Source organism: Callospermophilus lateralis, chromosome 14 (genome assembly GCF_048772815.1).
Source record: "Callospermophilus lateralis isolate mCalLat2 chromosome 14, mCalLat2.hap1, whole genome shotgun sequence".
Classification (NCBI taxonomy): domain Eukaryota; kingdom Metazoa; phylum Chordata; class Mammalia; order Rodentia; family Sciuridae; genus Callospermophilus; species Callospermophilus lateralis.
In genome coordinates, this window is record NC_135318.1 from 57631272 (window position 1) to 57650259 (window position 18988).

Below are 18988 nucleotides of genomic sequence, written 5' to 3' on the forward strand. Positions count from 1 at the left end.
GCAAATTCTTTTCCTATTTCATTCTGACTTCTTTAATTTAAATTAAATTTCAACTTCTACAAAACAATTTTGCATATTTATGTGGTGTTTTGATACAGATATACATGGTGTACTGTTTAAATGCAGTAAAACGGGTCTGACTCTTCTAGACATGGGTCTTTTCTTGTAACTTTTATGTGATGCAGATGAGGCGTCTAGGAAGAAATGGGGGAGCCGAAGGCAGTGCCTCAGACATCAGGGTCTTAGCCAGGCACCCTAGCCAGGCTGTGTGAACTTCTAAATTCTCTCCACCTTCCCCTCCCACTTAACCCAAGTGCTTTCCATTCCAGCTGCCCCTATGGGGGTCAGAGAATTCCCAGTCAAGACAGACAGACTGGGATGGGGATACGGCTCAGTTGGTAGAGTGCTTGCCTTGCATGCACAAGGCCCTGTGTTTAATCCCCAGTGCCATTAAAAAAAAAAAAAAACAGATTTCAGGATGCCATGGGGTTAATTTTGAAGAAGGGGGGAAAAAAACAAACTAAAGCACAAAATCATGCTGCATCCTGGCGTATTGAGAAGAGACAGTTCCTCAAATTCAGCAAGCGCTGGGCTAGGGCAAGTCCTTTCAGGGTTCTGATGGAACGTAGGGCCGCTTACAGACGAAAGGTAACGTTTTATCACAGGAAGCGTCATTCCATGACTTGAACAAAGGCAGATTTATATTGGCACAGTGTTCATTGTTTCCCACATTGTTGGGCTCACCTGGAATCCAGAACCTTCCAAATCAAAAAACAAAGAAAGACATATTGACAAAATTGGAAAACATTAAATAACTTATTTCCAAAAAGGAAATGAATTACTTCGACCCCTTTGTTTTTCCCTCACCTTTGGTCCTAGGTAAGAGCAAACCAAAGCAAATTTTTTGCACCCAAGCCTAAGAGGAGGGAGATTGGTTAGACTTCAACCTCTAAGCCCACCACTTATGAGCCCCTTCATGAACCACTCTGCAAAGACCTGGACTTGGGGTGGAACCCCCTGCTCAAGCTGAGCTGAAGGCCCTGCCGCCAAATCCCAGAGGGTGTGGAAGGCCACAGATTTGTCCCAGGTCCCTCAGTCAATGAGTGCCAGCAGTGAGCCAGGCTCAGTTCCCATGTTCCCATCATGCTAGGACAGGGATGAATCACAAACCCCATGTTCTGTGGGAAATACTCCCATCCTTGATGCCCTGGGAGAGTCAGGTTGGGAAGGAGGGTACGAGAGACTCACCTCACACTTGGGTCATTGAATGGAGTATTATCCGTCCAGGACCAGTTCCCTTCACTCCCTGTTTTGGTTAGGCCAATCCAGAATGGAAAGTTACTTGCTGTCTTGTACAGAAACTCCTGTGGGAAACTCAGAATGATCAGAGGTGTTGGCCATGACCTGGAGTTTGAGTACCTGTCTCCAGGTATTGATGCTCAGCGATAGCCTCTGAACTCACAGGCCCAAGGCACACGCTGGACCCTCTCAGGCCTCTTCCTGCCTTTACTGGGAACCCAGAGTCTGTCTTTCAAGTTCTGATTCTGTCTTTGCTCTGCAACTAACAAACTCAGGACCCAGGTCTTTCTACTTTTCCAGAAGCAGGTACTAGAGCACAAGAAAGACTCAGGTGAACTACAGAGCAGAGACCCCAAGAGGATGGCCCAGATGACAGTGTTTCAATTCAGTGAGCCTCTTCAGTCAGAATGGCAATTCTCAAGGATACAAACAATGATAATTGTTGGAGAGGATGTGGGGGAAAAAAGCACACTCATACATTGCTGGTGGGACTGCAAATTGGTGCAACTGCTCTGAAAAGCAGTATGGAGATTCCTCAGAAAACTTGGAATGGAACCACCATTTGACCCAGCTATCCCACTCCTCAGTTTACACTCAAAGGACTTGAAATCAGCATACTACAGTGATGCAGCCACATCAATGTTTATAGCACCTCAATTCACAATAGCTAAACTATGCAACCAACTTAGGTGTCCTTCAACAGGTGAATGGATAAAGAAAATGTGGTACATATACACAATGGAATATTATTCAGCCTTAAAGAAGAATGAAATTATGGTATTTTCAGGTAAATGGATAGAACTAGAGAATATTATGCCAAGTAAAATAAGCCAATCCCAAAAAACCAAAGGCCAAACATTTTCTCTGATCAGCAGATGCTGATCCATAGTGGGGGTGGGGGATAGGAAAGAATGAAAGAACTTTGGATTATGCAGAGGGGAGTGAGGGGAGGGGTGGGGCTGTGGGGATGGGATAGAGGGTGGAATGAGACAGATGTTATTAGCCTATATACACATATGACTACACAACCAGTGTGACTCTGCACCATGTACAGCCAGAGAAATGAGAAGTTGTGCTCCATTTGTGTACAATGTGTTAAAATGCATTCTACTGTCATGTATAACTAATTAGAACAAATTTTAAAATTAAAAAAAGCACTATTTTAGATTTTAAAAAATTTAGTGAGCCTTTAATATGTGCAAGGTACCAGGAACAGTCTTCTGGTGCCTTGCACATATTATATTATCCATCTTCTCCTTTATTCTCTGAAGCAGGCACCATTACTTTGCAGGTTTCATCAACTAATAGTCTGAAGCCCAGTGAAGGTAAGTAGTCTACCCCAAGGCTCCAGGACTAGTTAGATGGCAGGTTAGGGCTCTAGGTTACTCCAGAGCACATGCTCTTTTCTGCTGTACTTCCCACCTCCCAGATAGAAAGATCAATATGCTAATCAATATGCTGCCTCATTAGAAAAGAAATTTCCTAAGTCTTGTCAGTCTTAATGCTATTCACAAATATTTTCGTTTTCAGGACACATGGAAAGAGCACCCCTCCCGGCCTTCTTTAAAAGTTAGCAGTACTGGCCAGGCAAAATGTGTACACATGTAATCCCAGTGACTTGGAAGGCTGAGGCAGAAGGATGGCAAGTTCAAAGTCAGACTCAGCAATTTAGTGAAGCCCTAAGAAATTTAGAGAGACCCTGTCTCAAAACAAAAAATAATAAATAAACAAAAATTTTAAAAGCTGACAGTACTGTGTGTAATTTGCTTTCTCCGGTAAAATGTGAGCAGAAGTAATTTTGTCACGATTAGGCAGAAGCTATAAGAGTCAATGCACAATTCACTACATTCCCTTTCCTAAATATTATGCCAAGAAAAATAAGCCAATCCCAAAAAACCAAAGGCCAAACATTTTCTCTGATCAGCAGATGCTGATTAGTGATTGTAGATAATGTGTTAAGGTGACACCGAGGTTCTTGAGTGACCATAATGAGCAGAACCTGCTTGCCAGTTCTTGTGAGACATGTAGTATAAGTGAGAAATAATAGTTCATTGTTAGGTCACCAGTATTTAGGACTTTTTTATTAGCCTTGCCCAACGTCCCTGAGACAGGTGTTAGCACATCCCTTTACAGAGCCCCCCACCCCCCCGAGGAACCACACTCACCTGCTCGCTCTTGGAGGTCACTGAAGTCAGATGTGAGTTCCTGGACATACAAAACTGCTGGGCACTGTACCAGGTCTTTGGGGTGTGAGAGAAGTAGTAGAAGTTCCCCCTGAAGTACTTCCAGTCTTGGGAAACCATCTGCAGAATGTCATCTGGAGGGTAAGGGCCAAAGGTGAGCACTGGCTTCTGTTCCCTGGGGCTGCAGGATGGGGCCCGAATGGGGTTGGGCCCGGGGGTCTTTGGATCCTGCTATGGGAGCTTGGGGACATCCTCATGGATCCTGAAAGTCTCACTGAGACTGGTGGATAGGGTCTCTGGGATTAGAGAAGAGAGACTAAGAGGGGATGGATTGCAAACCCTTCTTTCCCATGAAGGAGAAGCAATTCTCCACTAACAGTAACAAATAGCTGGCCCCTGGGCTTGAGGTAAGGAATTTAATGGGAAATGGTGAGATGCGGGCCGGAACAGAGATCCCATAATGTTCCATTCCTTGGTGTGGGGGCCCAAGCTGAACCATGAGGTTTTCTCTTCTAATATCCCCAAAGTTTTCCTCAACCCCAATGCTAAGTTCTCACTCCTTAATTTTCCAGCACATGCCTGCCCCTTGCTTCTCACCCAGCAGCTCAGTGGTCTCGTGTCTGAGGCAAGCAGGTCTCAGGGGGGCCACTGGTCATTTTGCAATGCCATTTCCTGAGTCACTTACTTTGTTGTTTGAGCGACTTGCTGATGGTCTCCAAGCTGCTCTGCAGTCCCCGGACCTTGGCATTTAAAGCACTGGCTTTGTCCAGATCTCTTTTTAACTCTGGGATTTGGGCATTTAAATGACCCACCTCCTCCCAATTTCTTGTTAAGCTTTGGATCTGTGCAGTGGCTTTTTCTATGCTGGCTGTCAATGTCAGGATCTGAGCATTCACACTATCCAGGCTGGCATCCACCATCCGGATCTGCACACCGGCTGCCTCCACATCACGGCTGTTCTTCTCAACTTTAGAACTCAGGGCACTGACGTTGTTCACACGACCTTTCAGCAGCTGGGCATCCATCTTTATGTCCGATATTGTGCCCATAAACCAGGGATCTGAATGTATGAAAGTCAAGAGGTCAGTTGAGCAGATTCCCAGGGAAAGGAGAGGGGGTGTAGTCAGGGTGAGAAAGGAAGGAAGGGGAGGGTCAGGCTCAAAATTCCTAAGAATGCAAGGCAGTCCAAGGAGCTGCTTCTACTCTCCAGTCATTCGTTAATGTACAGCAAGCATGCAATGGGCACCCCGGGAGCGCCAGGAGCTCCAGTGGAGACAGGTGATGAGAAGTTGGATAAAGCACAGGTTTTCTGCAGAGACCTCCCAGGCCAGCAGAAGCAGCCATTAGAACTCAGTCCTGAATCTCCTCTGAGTGTTCAGGGCAAATTTGGGAAAGGCATATCCTCAAGCACCCCTTGTCACTCTCCCCATAGCCTGGGGCTCTGGGCCACCTCAGTTGGGGGATAGGGAGACAATAGCTTGGGGTGAAAACAATAGGTGAATGTGTCCTGAGGATGGACGCACAAACATGCAGGCCCCGGAGCCAATCAGGAAAACCTCCCAGAAATTGGGGAGGAAGAGTGGCAGCTCAGTCTACTGGGGACAGGGCACCCTGTTACTGCACACAGAAAGAGGAGAAAGGAGACAAATGAAATGCCTTAGGAAAGAGAGAGCAGGAAAGAGAAGGTCTGGGTCCCCAGGGAGCCAACTAGCTGTGGAGAAGGACCAAAGGGATGTGAATCCTGAGGACTTACAGAGAATGGCTTGCAGCACAACGGAGGCGACCAGGACCAGTGACAGGCAGATTATTGCCACGCGGAGGATGAGAGGTTTCCTCAGGACCAGAGATGGATCCTGCTTGGGAGGAGGCTCTGGAAGAAGAATCAAAGTTCTGTTAAGGACAGCAAAGGGTGGGTTTGGATCCAGAGCACAAAACAACAACTGGTGCTTGCCTCGGGGCCAGAGGGAGATATTCTGTTTGCCCACAGTGAAGTGCGCATCGGGGACCTCCATCTCTGTGGCCTTCATCCCCCACACTCATGCACAGGTGCTTCTGGCCGCCTGTCTCCCCAAGCACGTTTTATCCAGAGAAAACAGGAAGTTTCTCTGAGACTGGTGGATAGTGACCACAGCAGGTCACTATGTCATCCTGAAGTTCCCCATTCCTGGCTTAGACACCTGGCCTGACCAAGGCCACAGCTTGATCTCCTCAAAGCTCTGAGTTTTCAGAAAGAAACCATTTGTCTTCCCTGTGGATGGACACTTTAACCATCTTGTCTCAAAGCTATCCCATTTCTCTTGTAAGGTTTCCTTCATCTATCATCCGCCCACCCATCCTTATACCCCACAAAGAGATATCAAGTGTCTTCCAGGCACCAAACTCTGCTCCAGGCACAGGGAGGCAAAGATGGACGGCTCACTCAAGCAACTCAACATCTGAAAGGAAATATAGACCTGAGCAAAGGAATTGTAATACAATGTGCCGAGCATAACAATGGAGGAACATGTACAATTCAAAGGAAGAGTAATGACAAGATGTTCCAGGTACAGAGATGAGCATATGCAAAACAGGGTAACATAATGCAGCACGGAATGCCTGGGAAATTTTAAGTAGATGGTGCTGTGTGAGTATAAAGTATATGACAGAAGGCAGGAGGTATGGCGCTAACAAGGTGCCTGGGGTCAGATCATGAAGATCCTTTTAGATCATGTTGAGGAACTTGACTTCTGTCTTGTGGATAATATGGAGCCAATAGAAAGCTTCAGGAAGGGAAGAAAGAAGCACAGGAACATTGTAGAAAGATCACTCTGATTGTGGAGGAGCCTAGATCAGGCTGCAGGAATCCTGGGAGCAGGGAGACCAATTAGGAGACAATTTCAATAAAGCATTCTGCTTTATTTTGTTAAGGCATCTTAGATGATGCAGTACCCTTTTTGAAAATGCAGTTTAGAGAGTGAAAATGTAATTGTAAGATGTAGGTTTTCCTCCCTGCTTCCTGTAGTTGTTAGTACCTCCAACAGAGCGGAGAGGCTGAGTAGCATCAGATTAGGAACTGGGGTTTTTTCCTTCTCTCTCTCTCTCTCTCTCTCTCTCTCTCTCTCTCTCTCTCTCTCTCTCTCTCTCCTTTCCCTTATTCTATTTTCCTACCTCCTGTCTCCTTCTCTACAACCTGAACTAGAGAATTCCATATGTGGGAGATGTTTAAGGAACAAAGGAGATGATTTAGGGCCCAGTGAAGGACTAAATGTTCTCCTGAAAAATTTCTCATGCTTAAAAGAAGTCTGCCAAATCTGAGAAACCTGGCACATAGCAAACTTGAGACAAGTATTTCTCAGAAAGTGGGAAAGACGAAAGGGAGAAAATGGAGGGAGAAAAGAAGGAGAAAGGGAAAGAAGATGTTACAGATAATTGGATGAATGGATGGATGATCAGTGGATGAATAAATGAATGAAGAATGGATGATGGATGGGTAGGATGATGGAAGAATTCTTGGATGGGAGTATGGAGTATTTAGTGAAAGAGTGAAAGAAGAGAAGATTAATGGATGGATGGATAGATAGAGGATGGATGGATGAATAGATGATAAGTGAGCAGAAGATTTGATGGTTGATCATGACTCTCTACATTCTGTGGGATGTGCCTTAGAGAAGCTAATATGTCTTTCCATTGTCTCCAGTAGTTTTCATTCCCATGGGAAAAGCATAAGGAGATATGATTTATACCTTACCCAGAAATAAATAAAAGTTCTGGCCACAGGAGCTTTCAAGAAACCTGACCTGGCCTCACTAAGCCTAAGCGTTGGCACTAGATGACAGGTGGTATCAGGAACCTACAGAATAGCTACCTATACTTGCGGAGCTTCTGTTTCCTTTGATGTTTGAGAGTGTCCTGCCCTCCTGATCATATGGCCTTGCCTGGCAGGCCAGTGTACTTATATTCTCTTGATGCTCCCTTTCCAGGTGACTGGGCTCAGGCTGAAGCTGAGTCTGACAGGATGAGGAAACCCAGACAGGACCACTTACTTCATTTTCCCCAGCCCTGGGAAGGAAGCCAAGTAACAAAGATGGCACTCCATCTGTCTTGGCTCATGTCCTCCCTTCCCACTTCTGCCTGTAGCTTCCAGGCCTGAAATCTGCTCTGACCTTTGTCATTTACCACTCTCAAACTGAGGGCTTGACTCGGACCCACTGCCTGCCTCTGAACTTCTGTGACTATACCTACTGTCTTCAGCTGCTCATCTGGTTGCACAACCTTGGTTTCACCAGGGCTTAGAAGGGCTTGGAATATTCTGCTTCTGGGTTTTCTTGCTTGGTACCCAGTCTAAGCCCAGAGTCACCTCAGCCTTTCTGCTCCTGTTTCCTGGCCCTATATCTACAATCTGTCAGTCCCAAGGTAGAAAATCATCCAAGTTACACAAGATTCCTTCAGGTGTCCCAGGCTCCTCCTGGGGCATTTGATAGAAGTTGCCACAAAATACATCTTGGGAGTATCTGTCAAGAAATTGACTTTTCCCAAATCACTATTGGTTTGTAGCATGAGTTATTGATAGGTGTTAGGGCCTATGAACAAGTCAAGATGGCGCCTGGCATTTTGCCAGAGGGAGTGGTTTGTGAAGTAACGCCAGCGAGCCATTAAGTGTGGACATTCCTTATTGGTTGACTGCTGTGTCTAGTTTATGTTAATTAAGATAAGCTGTGTGGAATATATACATACCCCTCCTGTCCTACAATAAACGGCTCCCACTCCTGCTGTGTCAATCTACACAAGATCACCCCCCCACCCCCCCACACCCCCCCACCCCACACACACACACCCCCCACCCCACCCCCCCGGCTATTTTGCTGCAGCCGGACTGTGGCAGATAGGGCCCCTGGATGCCTCCTTAGTAGTCCTAGGGAAAAAAATCAAGGTTAGGTAGCTATTACTCCCAGTGATGGAAATGGAGGCCTCAGGTGGATATTCTGCTGATTGCTGAGCAAAAGGCTGGCCCAGCAGGAGGAAGCTGAGCAAGAAACAGGAAATCCTGGGTTTCCAGAGGAGCTGGACATAAAAGTCCCAAACCAGAAGAAGTTTCGTTTCCTTTTTGAGGAAGGAGTGAGTCACAAGCTATTTTCCTATGGCCATGGCCATGCTCATCTGCAGGTATTTATTGAGCTCTTCTCCCATGCAAACCTCTGGGTGCTCTAAGTGGTCCCTGGACTAGAAGGACTAGAAGGACAGAGCAGGGAGGCAGTTTCCTCAGACACACCTTCCAACCAGGGAAGTAGACAATTTTTTGTGAACATTCAGGAGATTATCTGTTTTTCCTAAGTAAAGAGGAACTTTGGTCTAACCTAGAGTGACCAAAAATCACTACTGTGATAAGAGAAAGGGAAGTCTGTGCTCATTTCTCTCCATGATCCCAGGGTTCTAAGACCTTCTCTGGATAAGGGTGGAGGAAGTTTGACCACTTTCCCCACTTCTTGGGATGCAACAGCTTTATGCTTGAAGGAGGACCATGGACACCATCAATGAGAATTAAAAAAAAAAAAAAAAAAAAAAAAAACAGACTTCAGTTGTTTGAAATGTCCCAGGAGTGCTGAGAGTCACCTCCAAGAAGTTGGTAATCTAAGTTCCTCCAGTCAAGGCATGAAGGACATGAGAGTGAACAACAATCTGGGGAGTGGAGACAGTAAAGACAAGAGGGAGGGAATAATAGGGTAGAGAGGAGAGGGGAGAATGACTATGCAATTAGAGAAAATGACCATTACATCTGGCCAGAACTGTCCCACAGGCCTCAGGGAGGTTAGTATACATACATCAATTACCTAGTTTTGTTGGCTGCGAGAGTCTAGAAACGATAACACTCCAGTAGCAACAAACACACTCAACACCAATATCTTGGCTTCTAAATGCTATTCTCCAATAAAAGATACCAGGGATCTTTGGAGAAATTGATGATTCTAAGGTTATATCCAGGAAAATTCAGATACGCCTGGAATATCTTATGTACCAAAAAATAAGGAAGTGCTCAAAAAACAAAAGGATAAACACCAGGATGAGAGCGTGTCAAAATGACACAAGAGCCAAAGTTGGAGATATTTGGGCAACAAATGGTTTATAAATCAAAATATAAAATAAACCTACATGAGTCCCAGCTGATTTAAATAAATACAGCAGAAAGACAAATTTTCCTACAGGAGAATCCCAAATAATACACATAGATATTCTTCCCTTCAGGAGGTGGTGCTTAATTCTCTCCTTCCCTCAATAGGCTTTTATCCTGCAATCTTATAAAATTTACAATTAATGCTAACAATTTATCTGTAGATGCTTTAGGGTTTCCTATGAATGGAATCATATTATCTATGATTAATGTTATTTTTATTTCTATATTCCCAATTCTACTTTTTAGTTCTCTTGCTTTATTGCATTGGCAAGGACCTCTAGTTGTTGAATAGAGATGGTGACTTGAGGCATCTATATCTCATTTCTAGTCTCAAAGGAAAAGCTTTCAACATTTCAAATGAAGACTTCAATTAAAATGAACTAATCACTGCATTATGCATTTCCTATCTACTGCTCATCTACTTCTCCACAGAAGATAGGGTGTTTTGCTTCCTATATTAGTTTCCTCTTGTGGCTATAACAAATTACCACAAAGTCGGTGATTTAAAACAATACAAATTTATCTTACATTTCTTAATATCATGGAACACCAAAGAGAATCCCCAGGTATGAAACTGTCCCCTTAACCACACTGATCAGGAGTTAGCACTGGTTCCTCAGCAAGGAGGAACTAAAGATGATGGCAGCATAACCCGTGACAAGGATTTTATAATTCATTCATTCATATCACACTGCTCCAGGCCCAGTTCCCCTCTCCTTCTGGGGGAGGGAGGTAATGGAATGAGAACTGATCTCTCAAGTGTACGTACAACCTACAGCATATTCTAAGCTCAAACCCACAAAAGGAACAGGACTTCTAAAAACACAAAATCCCACAATAATATATGCAATATTACAACAGGACATTCTATCCTCTACAAATTAAAATCATCAGGCCAACAAATTATGCAACCCTGACAAACGCCCACATTCTAGTGAATCAGAACACTTCATTTTATACATGAATGCTGGGCAGGCTCCCCTGAACTTTCCTTGCCAACTTTAACAACAGATTTTTCTCCAAATATTTTTTTTTTAATATTTTTTTAGTTGACAATGCATTTTATTTTGCTTATTCATATGTGGTGCTGAGAATCAAACCCAGAGCCTCACCCATGCTAGGCAAGCTCTCTACCATTAAGCCACAACCCCAGCCCTCCAAACATTTCCGTTTCATTCTTTCTCAGAAAGTAAATTAGATAACTGTCCCAGTTGCAATTCAATACTTTTGTTTCTTTTTAAAAATATTTTTAGTTGTATATTAACACAATGTATTTGTTTACTTTTATGTGTGCTGCTGAGGATTGAAGCCAGTGCCTCACACATGCAATGCAAACACACCACCACGGAGCTACAACCCCAGCCCTATGTTTTTGTTTCTTTAACTAAGTTTGCAAACTTCTTTCCTTCACCAAGCTCTTGAGCTGGCTCTGTAGTTTGATCAGTCTCCCTAACTGGAACATTAAACCTTCACTTTTCTCCCCCAGTCCCCTAAACTATCCCTGCAGTGCTGTTTTCAACCAAGCCCCTTACAATGAGTGGCTTCCATCTACAGCTATTGTGGACGGACACACACACACACACACACACACACACACACGAAAATGGATGATGACATTGCTTCTCACTCATTCACTCACACATTCATTTATTCATCAAGAGAGATTTCTGAAGTGTCCACTGTATGCCAAGCTCTATGCTAGATGTAAACTTTCAGCCTTAAGTAAAATAGCCATGGTCCCTGCTCTGCAGAAGAGCACAATTCTTTCTGGATAATTCTTGGCCACCTTGTAGATTAGAAAACATAAAGGGCTGGTGATGTGGCTCCGTGGTAAAGCGTTTGCCTAGCCTGTGTGAGGCACTGGGTTTGACTCTCAGCACTGCATATAAATAAATTAAATAAAGGTCCATTGACAACTATAAAGAAAGCACATCCCTGACAAAGCCCAAAACAACAACAAAATGTAGGGTGAAGTGTTGCCAAACATGACATTTTTCCAAACAACTTTTATCAAAACACAAGGCAAAGAATCATATAGTTACATGTTTTTGTTTCCTACAAATAAATCTATTTCTCACAATATAGCTGCCTTTCAACTGGCCCACGCAGCACAGACTCCACGCTCACACTTCTCCTCCCCTTCCCCAGGTTGGGCAGGAGGAGAATGAGAGCTACAAGTCTAGGAATTAACTGCAGTGATGTTCAGTCTTAGGTACACATATGTAAAAATGTCAGCTCCCAACCCCAAAGAGTCTGACTAACCAGGGTCAGTTGGGGCCTAGGCATCAGTATTTTTAATGATTGTCTAGGTGAGTTCTACAGAAGAAAGACTGAAAACCAGCAATCTGGTGGGAAAACAGGTATCCTATGGCAGAATTCCTAGTTCTGCCATACACTAGTTGGTTGGATGACACAGGGGAGCCTCTGTTATCTTGACAGTTCCAGTGAAGTAAGGTAACTTTATGTGGAAACATCCAACTCAGAGCCTCATAACAAAAGTCATTCGGTCAAGATGATTGTTGAATGAAAATACCTGATGGCGCTTGCCCAGAGTTAATGATCTTGAACTAGAATGAGAAAAGAGAAGTAAGCCATCTTGTGGCCAAAATTTAGACCTCCAGGGTCCATAATAATCAATCCATGGCTGCAAGTATGTCCAGGGTCTTGAAAGGAGAAATCCACCGCCCATCCATCACACACACAGAACATTCCCAGGGAATCAAGTCGCACCCAAAATCACGCACCAGAGAGCCATTCAACAAGTTTACACATGCTTTCTGGATGCCAGGCCCTAGGCATAGATGGTGAACACAGAGTGAGGCATTTACAATAAATGTGACACAGATAAGTCCCTCCCATGCTGGGTTCAGAGCCCTGACGGGAAAGCACTTGGGGTCATCAGAGCATGTAACAGCAGGGATTAGAGAAGGCTCCCCTGAGAAGGGCCAGTTGAGCAGAGATCTGAGGGAAAAGTAGGAGTAAACTTTTGGGGCAGAGAAGGTAATTCCTGGAAAAGTGGGGTCCTAAGAGAATGTGGCACCCTGAAAGGAAGAAGGAAGGTCAGAGAAACTGGGACAAAGAGATGGCACCCCATGGTCTTAGAGAACAAGGTTTCTGGAGCCAGATTACCTTCTCAAATCTGGGTAGGCTGCTTTCAAGGCAGAACTCTGTTACAACATTTCTTAAGGACTCTGTGAAACAGACGCAATGATATCAACCTCATGGGGTTGATAGGGATTCAATGAGTTAATACAAGCACCAGTATACAGATAAACGGTCTATAATTATTAAGAGTAAAGATAGCTCTACTTCTCTACACTCAGAGGTAGGAGCACTCAACTACCTAGTAATTCATTTATTATATTTGACCCTTTTTATCAGGAACAGGATGATGGATTGGCCCAGCTCAGCAGAACAGTTTTGTCCCACATCAATACTCACCAAAGAGCCTCCCAGAAGAGGACACTCTCAATAATCACTGGACTTGATGATTCTAAGGTTATTTTGCTTGGCCTTTCCATGACTACTCAGTGGGCTCATGATCAAAGTGTTGATCCTACACTGAAGGTGTGCCTGGGCTCCACAGCATGGGTCTCACCTCCCCAAGGCTGACATTGCTGAGGGCCCAACCTACCAACCCAGCAACTAACTGTGAGCCCTCAAAATGGTACCATCTCTCAGCTGGGGATATAGCCCAGTTAGTAGAGTACTTGCCTGGCATACATAAGGCCCTGGGTTCAATCCCCACCACCACCACCACACACACACACACACACATACACACACACACACACAAAATGGTACCATTCCCTTGATGGATTAAAATGCTACCTAATGTCAGGTTGATTATATTGGTACCCACCCTCATGGAGGGGGCAATGCCTTGTCCTTCTTAACAAAGAAATTTGCTTTTGAGTTTGGATTTATTTTCACTTCTTGCCACATTCCTGCCAGCAACACTATCTAGAGTCATTTATTGAATGTTATGGCACTCCACACAGCACAGCTTTTGTTTCCCCTAGTATGGGGGATTAAAGCCAGGCGTGCTCTACCACTAAGCTAGATCCCCAGCCCTTTTTACTTTTATCATTTTAATTTAAAGTAGGATCTTACAAAAGACTGGCCTCAAATTTGCAATCCTCCTGCCTCAGCCTCCTGAGTAGCTAGGATTACAGATGTATACCACCACACCCAGCCTATTTTCTAAGAAGCTTTTTTTAGAGTTAAAAAAAAAAAAAAAGTAACAGACTCATGCATATAGGTTTCACTGAATTTATCACCCAGATAAATAGCTGGCCTTATAGACTAGTGGACCAGTTCATCAATGAGTCAGTTATTAGCTGGAAGACAAGGCTTTGAAATGTCTGGGAGCTGTTGTATGCGTATAGCACATGCTTTAAAACTGTACTGTTGCTTCCCCCAAAATCTATTGATCTGAGTTTTTATTTTTTTTTTTAACGATCATAAGTTTAGCAATTCCACATCTGGATTTTCAAAAAGCAGACACTAGAATGGAGTTTGGTTTGCAGAATGTTTATGAACAATCAATATCTGTGCAAGGGCACGGGAAGGAGTGGCTGGGCAAGGAGGGAAGTTGAACTGCTACTGTAATGTGCAGACCCCAAGAAGCCTCAGTCATTCCCACAGGGAGCCCTGGAGCACAAAGGGCCTACCTCACATGTCCAATTTTGGCCAAAATGGCCAGGCCTAATTACCTGGCTCAACCATTCATTGGATATAGGTCACCTAGGCAAGGCCGTGGCCTTGGGTGAGGAGACCTCTATGATTAAGGCTCCCTAAGGAGCTGACAGTTGGAAGCCATCTGCTGACAGCACTCCCAACAGTGGGCAACAGGTCCTTATTTGAAGGAGGATCTAGAAAGTATATCTCCATGTTGACCACATAAGATAGTTGACCCTGAGATGCAAAGGAAGGAAAGCCACTCCCAGTGGAGCACATCAGTAATCCCAACTGCTTAGGAGGGTGAGGCAGGAGGCCAAGTATGAGGCCAGCCTGGACAACTTAGCTAGACACTATCTCAAAATAAAACTTTTAGCCAGGAGTGGTTGTGTATGCCTGTAATTCCAGCAGCTCGGGAGGCTGAGTCAGGAGGATCACAAGTTCTAAGCCAGCCTCAGCCATTTAGAGAGGCTCTAAGTGACTGAGACCCTGTCTCTAAATAAAATACAAAAAAGGGCTGGAGTGTGGCTCTGTGGTTAAGTGCCCCTGGATTCAATCCCCAATACCAAATAAAATATAAATTAAAAAAAATATAAATTTTTAAAGGCTGTAGATAAGCCAGGCACAGTGGCACAAGCCTGTAATCCCAGAAACTAGATAGGCTGAGTCAAGAGGATCACAAGTTTGAGACCAGCCTCAGCAATTTAGCAAGGCCCCAAGCAACTTAAACATGACCCTGTCTCAAAATAAAACATTAAAAGAGTTGAGAATATAGCTCAGTGTTTAAGTGTCCCTGGGTTAAACACTCAGTATGAGAGAGACAGACAGACAGATAGACAGACAGAAGTTTGCTGACACATAAATGGGAAGTAGTAAGTATCCATTAAGATGGCACCCAATGATCCCTGCCTCTTGGTATTCATATCCTTGTGAACTGAGAGCATGACCTTCCCCCACCAGTTAAGTCTTCAGATGAGACCACAGCCTCAGACAATGATTTGACCAGAATCTCAGGAGAGAACTTGATCTGGAGGTACCCATAAGCCCACAACTGTATAATAATGCACTGTTTCAGAGACGTCTGAATTTCTTTAAGAACATTTTGAGAGTCTTCTTTGATCTTCCTTTGTTCTGCCCATTTCCCAACCATTCCCATTGAGTCTGAGAGCAAATGGTCATCTTACTAATAAATTTCCTTTTTTTTTTTTTTTTCCGGTTTGGTACCAGGGATTGAACCAACCCAGATCTCATTGAGTTGCTTAGCACCTTGCTTTTGCTGGGACTGGCTTTGAACTTGCAATCCTCCTGCCTCAGCCTCCAGAGCAGCTGGGATTACATGCATGCACCTCTGCACCCAGCTCCAATAAATTTCCTTTTTAGGCTTAAATTATGCAGGTATGGCTTTGTTGTTAAATTATGCAAAGCCATACCTGCATAATTTAAGCCCTGACTTATACACCCACCAAGATACTAACTCTTTTTAAGACTGACCTAGGCTTCCTCAACTGTTGCATGGAATTCTAGTCCAGAAAAGTGCTCCACCCAGAAAACTTCCAAAATAAAGGAAGTTTGTAAAGTATTCCACACAGTATTTTTTTTTTCTTGGTGATTCATGGTAACTGGGAACACATTAAATGTTTTAAGAAGCTTGATGTTTCTAGACCAGAATTTCCTTTGTCATTTTTCTTTTACATCTCCCTTAGTAAATGATACTTCTCACTCTGAAACACAGTGGCCAAAATTTAAGAAAGGAAAGAAAAAAGATAGATTGAGGTTCCTTTTGATTTCCAAGTTTCAGTTTGTTCTTAGAGGTCTTGGCACTTCCCAGCTGAATCACACAATGAAACCATGACCCCTTTAAAGGAGGATTTCCTACCTACATAATATCATCACTATGCTGTTGATTATCTCCACCTCCCCACTAACTTCAGAGGCTTCCAAAGACATTTATAAAGTAATTTTATTCCAGAATCTGTTAGAGGTTTCTCTGTTCTGTGTCAATGATCATCTAACTCTCTTATTATTTCAAAATGAATAGTTGCTTTATAAAATGTTTTAAAATATAGCCAGTTCCATGTTTTAAGCTTTAAAATAAAACTTTTCTTAGCCATTTAAACTTATTCTTTCAAATTACCTTTTGGTAAATTACCTTTTGACAAGTCCTATTGAGATTTTCAACAGAAATTTTGCAAAGCTGTAAAATAATTTAATGAGATATGATGTCCTTAAAATAGTCTTTATATCCAGATGCACATTATATCTATTTCTTTTACTTACATCTGTCTGTCAATATACCTTGTAAGTCCAAATTCTCTTTTTTTAAAGGGAAAAACATAAAACTATTTTTATTTTTAGATAATATGATTTTTTTACCTATAAAATCCACAGGAAGCATCTGGAATAATTATTTAAATTAAGAGAGTTCAATATCCATATAGTTCTGAAATAACCCACATGAATAAATTTCCTATATGCCAAAATCAGCTTAGAGAAATTGGAGGGATTCAGATATGTTTAGGAAGAGGATTAACAAGACTTGGTTAAGGGATTGTGTTTTAGTCAGCTTTTTCATTGCTGTGACTAAGAGACCCAACCCGAGCAATTGTGGAGGAGGGAAAGTTTATTTGAGGTCTCACATTTCAGAGGTCTTAGTCCACAGAAGGCTGGCTCCATTCCTTGGGGCTCAAGGTGAGGCTGAACATCATGGCAGAAGAGTATGGTGGAGGGAAGCAGCTCACATGGTGGTCGGGAAGCAGAGGAAAGACTCCACTCGCCAGATACAAAATATATACCCCAAAGGCACACCCCTAGGGACCCACCTCCTCTAGCCACAACCTGACTGCCTTCAGTTACCACTCAGTTAACCTCATCAGGGAATTAACCCACTGATTAGGTTAAGACTCTCATGACCCAATCATTTCTCCTGTAAACCTTCTTGCATTGTCTTACACATGAGCTTTTGGGGGACACCTCACACCCAAACCACAAAGGCTTGGTATAAAAGAGGTTGGGTGCATGAAATGTTTTGGAGCTCCACATGGCCTCCTCCCCACGTCACTCTGCAGGAGAAGAACCAAGTTGGATTATATAATCTCATTTCAATGCAGGGGTCCAAATTTGGGGCTCTAGGTAATTCTTCCCAAGATTCTTGGCATTCCTAGTTTTAGCGCTGCTATATGACCTTTGCCACTGTCTTCTTTCATTTTGGTTGGCTGGAAGGAAGTTAAGTTAGCTACTAGCTCCTACCCCACCATTGTTTCCAGAAATCTGCCTGTAAGATTCTCTGCAGCTGTTCTCCCTCACTCTTTCCTAGTTGTTTTGATAAACGAGGAGGAAAGATCAATTGCCAAAATTACACGCTGAAACCCAAAGGAAGTGTGAAGATTTCAAATAGTGGTAAAGGAGAATGGAAGAAGTTCAAGGAAAGACAAGGAAATGGACAGGAAGCTCTGAGACCACAGAGTCATAGTCACCCTGAAATTCAAGGCAGCCCAGTAAATGTCAAAAGTTCTCAGACCCTTTGGATAAGGAATCCAGGGTATGCACAATTAGACAAGGAAAATTCCAAAGCTATTTTTCTGAGTTAACTTAAAACCTTGCAAGTTATACCCTTGGACAAAACATATATTTCAAAATAAGTATCATTATTAGGGCATCAAATTATTGGGCAACAACCAATCAAAATTATAGACTTTTAAGCATTAAAACTTAACACTTTACATAACAACAATCTCTGAAGTACGGACATCTTAAAAGACTCCTTTGTTATTTGAAAATAAAACGAAACAGGATTATATGCTTTCAACAAGTCTCCCCTCTGGGCAGGAGATAAAACTGATGCTCTTTGTGCATATTCTCAATACACTTCCTTATCAAAACTCATTTCAAATAGATCTGCTTCCCTATAGTCGTGTGGGAGAGGAAAGTTCTTATGTTTCTAAGATCTGTTTTTATGAATACCATTCTCAACATTAAGCCTATTCTCAAAGTTAAGTCCACTAGCCCAAGAAAAAGTCCTGAGAAAATGAAAGAAGAGAAGAGACTTTTAAACAAAAAGAAGATACAGCGGCATGCTCACAGATGTTGAACAAGTGGCCCTGTGGTTCTAGAAGAGAAATGCTGACATGTATGTAACATTTGCCAATTGCCATTGTGTCAATATTCCCACCATGGCAGGTTTCAACTTGACACCACTCCCTGAATGCAGCGTTGAGAAGAGAAGCCTGCTACAGTCTTTCAAGAACCTGAAAGAACCAATTCAAGCATACCATTAAGGAACAAGTAGTGTTTTCCTCCTGCGACTTCAATCTGTCCAGTTGTGTGGCTTTTCTCCAACACTGGTCTCCAGGAAGGAGAGGAAAGGGAGCTGGCTGTAGGTTTGGGATGAAAGGACAGGAGTACTAGGAGTATGACCCTGTTAAATGCTATCAGAAAGACCCAGAGTAGAGAAAAGATTCAACAACCTCTACGAAATGGAAGTCTGAGACCCCATCCCTCTTGGAGATTTTTCATTCCCAGAACTTGTTGGTCCATTTTCACCAGTTCCAACCAACAGCATGCTGTTTCTTGTTGTAAGTTCTGCCTATAAACACCAGAATGAACTGTTCCTCTTCCCTGGCCACAAAAGGCCTGGCTGTCCCCACCACCTCAGTGCCTTGACGTGAGCATGGCTCCTTTT

At 43.3% G+C, this 18988-nt stretch overlaps 1 protein-coding gene across 1 annotated transcript; it reads right to left on the bottom strand.

Annotated features, from left to right (window-relative positions):
* Nucleotides 1-607: 607 nt before the first annotated feature.
* On the bottom strand, nt 608-5509 carry Cd207 (CD207 molecule). The gene is made up of 6 exons (XM_076833789.2): nt 5434-5509; nt 5236-5352; nt 4168-4542; nt 3465-3616; nt 1249-1364; nt 608-758 (listed from the first exon to the last, which is right to left on the bottom strand). Exons 1-6 carry the CDS (start codon nt 5507-5509, stop codon nt 608-610), a joined length of 987 nt encoding a protein of 328 aa, XP_076689904.2.
* Between the last annotated feature and the right edge of the window lie 13479 nt (nt 5510-18988).

Excerpts from the sequence above, each read along its gene's own strand:
- Cd207 (XM_076833789.2), bottom strand. The coding sequence starts at position 5,509 with ATGAAGGCCACAGAGATGGAGGTCCCCGATGCGCACTTCACTGTGGGC. Across the intron at positions 5,353-5,433 it reads TATCTCCCTCTGGCCCCGAG|AGCCTCCTCCCAAGCAGGAT; the intron begins GCAAGCACCAGT and ends TTCTTCTTCCAG. Across the intron at positions 4,543-5,235 it reads TGTGCTGCAAGCCATTCTCT|ATCCCTGGTTTATGGGCACA; the intron begins GTAAGTCCTCAG and ends TCATACATTCAG.